The following is a 360-nucleotide window of genomic DNA, read 5'->3' on the forward strand; positions in this document are numbered from 1 at the left end:
GGGGCCGCCCGGCTGCTGCGGCGGCGGAGAGGAAGCAACTGCTGCTGCTGTCGACGCCATCTTTGCAATGCTGGACTCTCCATTTGATGCTGTTTTTGAAGCAGATATAAAGCAGTGGCTGCAGCAGGACGAGCAGCAGGAGGAAGCAGCGGCAGCAGCAGCAGCAGACGGGGACGCAGCCAAGGCGAGCCTGCTGCGACAGGCAAAACTTGCTGCTGCTGCACCCAAGAAGTGGCTGCTAGATGGCAGGGAGCCGCAGCACAGAGAAAGGAGACAGTGTCCCCGTTTGGCTCAGTGCTGCTTGGGGCTCCCCGGGCAGCAGCAGCAGCAGCAGCAGCAGCAGCAGCAGCAGCAGCCAGT

At 62.5% G+C, this 360-nt stretch overlaps 1 protein-coding gene across 1 annotated transcript in view; it reads left to right on the forward strand.

Annotated features, from left to right (window-relative positions):
• Positions 1-351, forward strand: part of ETH_00036735 (uncharacterized protein) — a gene marked incomplete at both ends in the record, with an annotated part of 554 nt that extends 203 nt beyond the window's left edge. The window contains one exon of the mRNA XM_013376434.1: positions 1-351. Within this exon, the coding sequence (XP_013231888.1) occupies positions 1-351 (351 nt within the window).
• Positions 352-360: the final 9 nt, after the last annotated feature.

The sequence above is a fragment of the Eimeria tenella genome, genomic scaffold (genome assembly GCF_000499545.2).
Source record: "Eimeria tenella Houghton genomic scaffold, Eth_scaff3454, whole genome shotgun sequence".
In the NCBI taxonomy this organism is placed as follows: Eukaryota; Apicomplexa; class Conoidasida; order Eucoccidiorida; family Eimeriidae; genus Eimeria; species Eimeria tenella.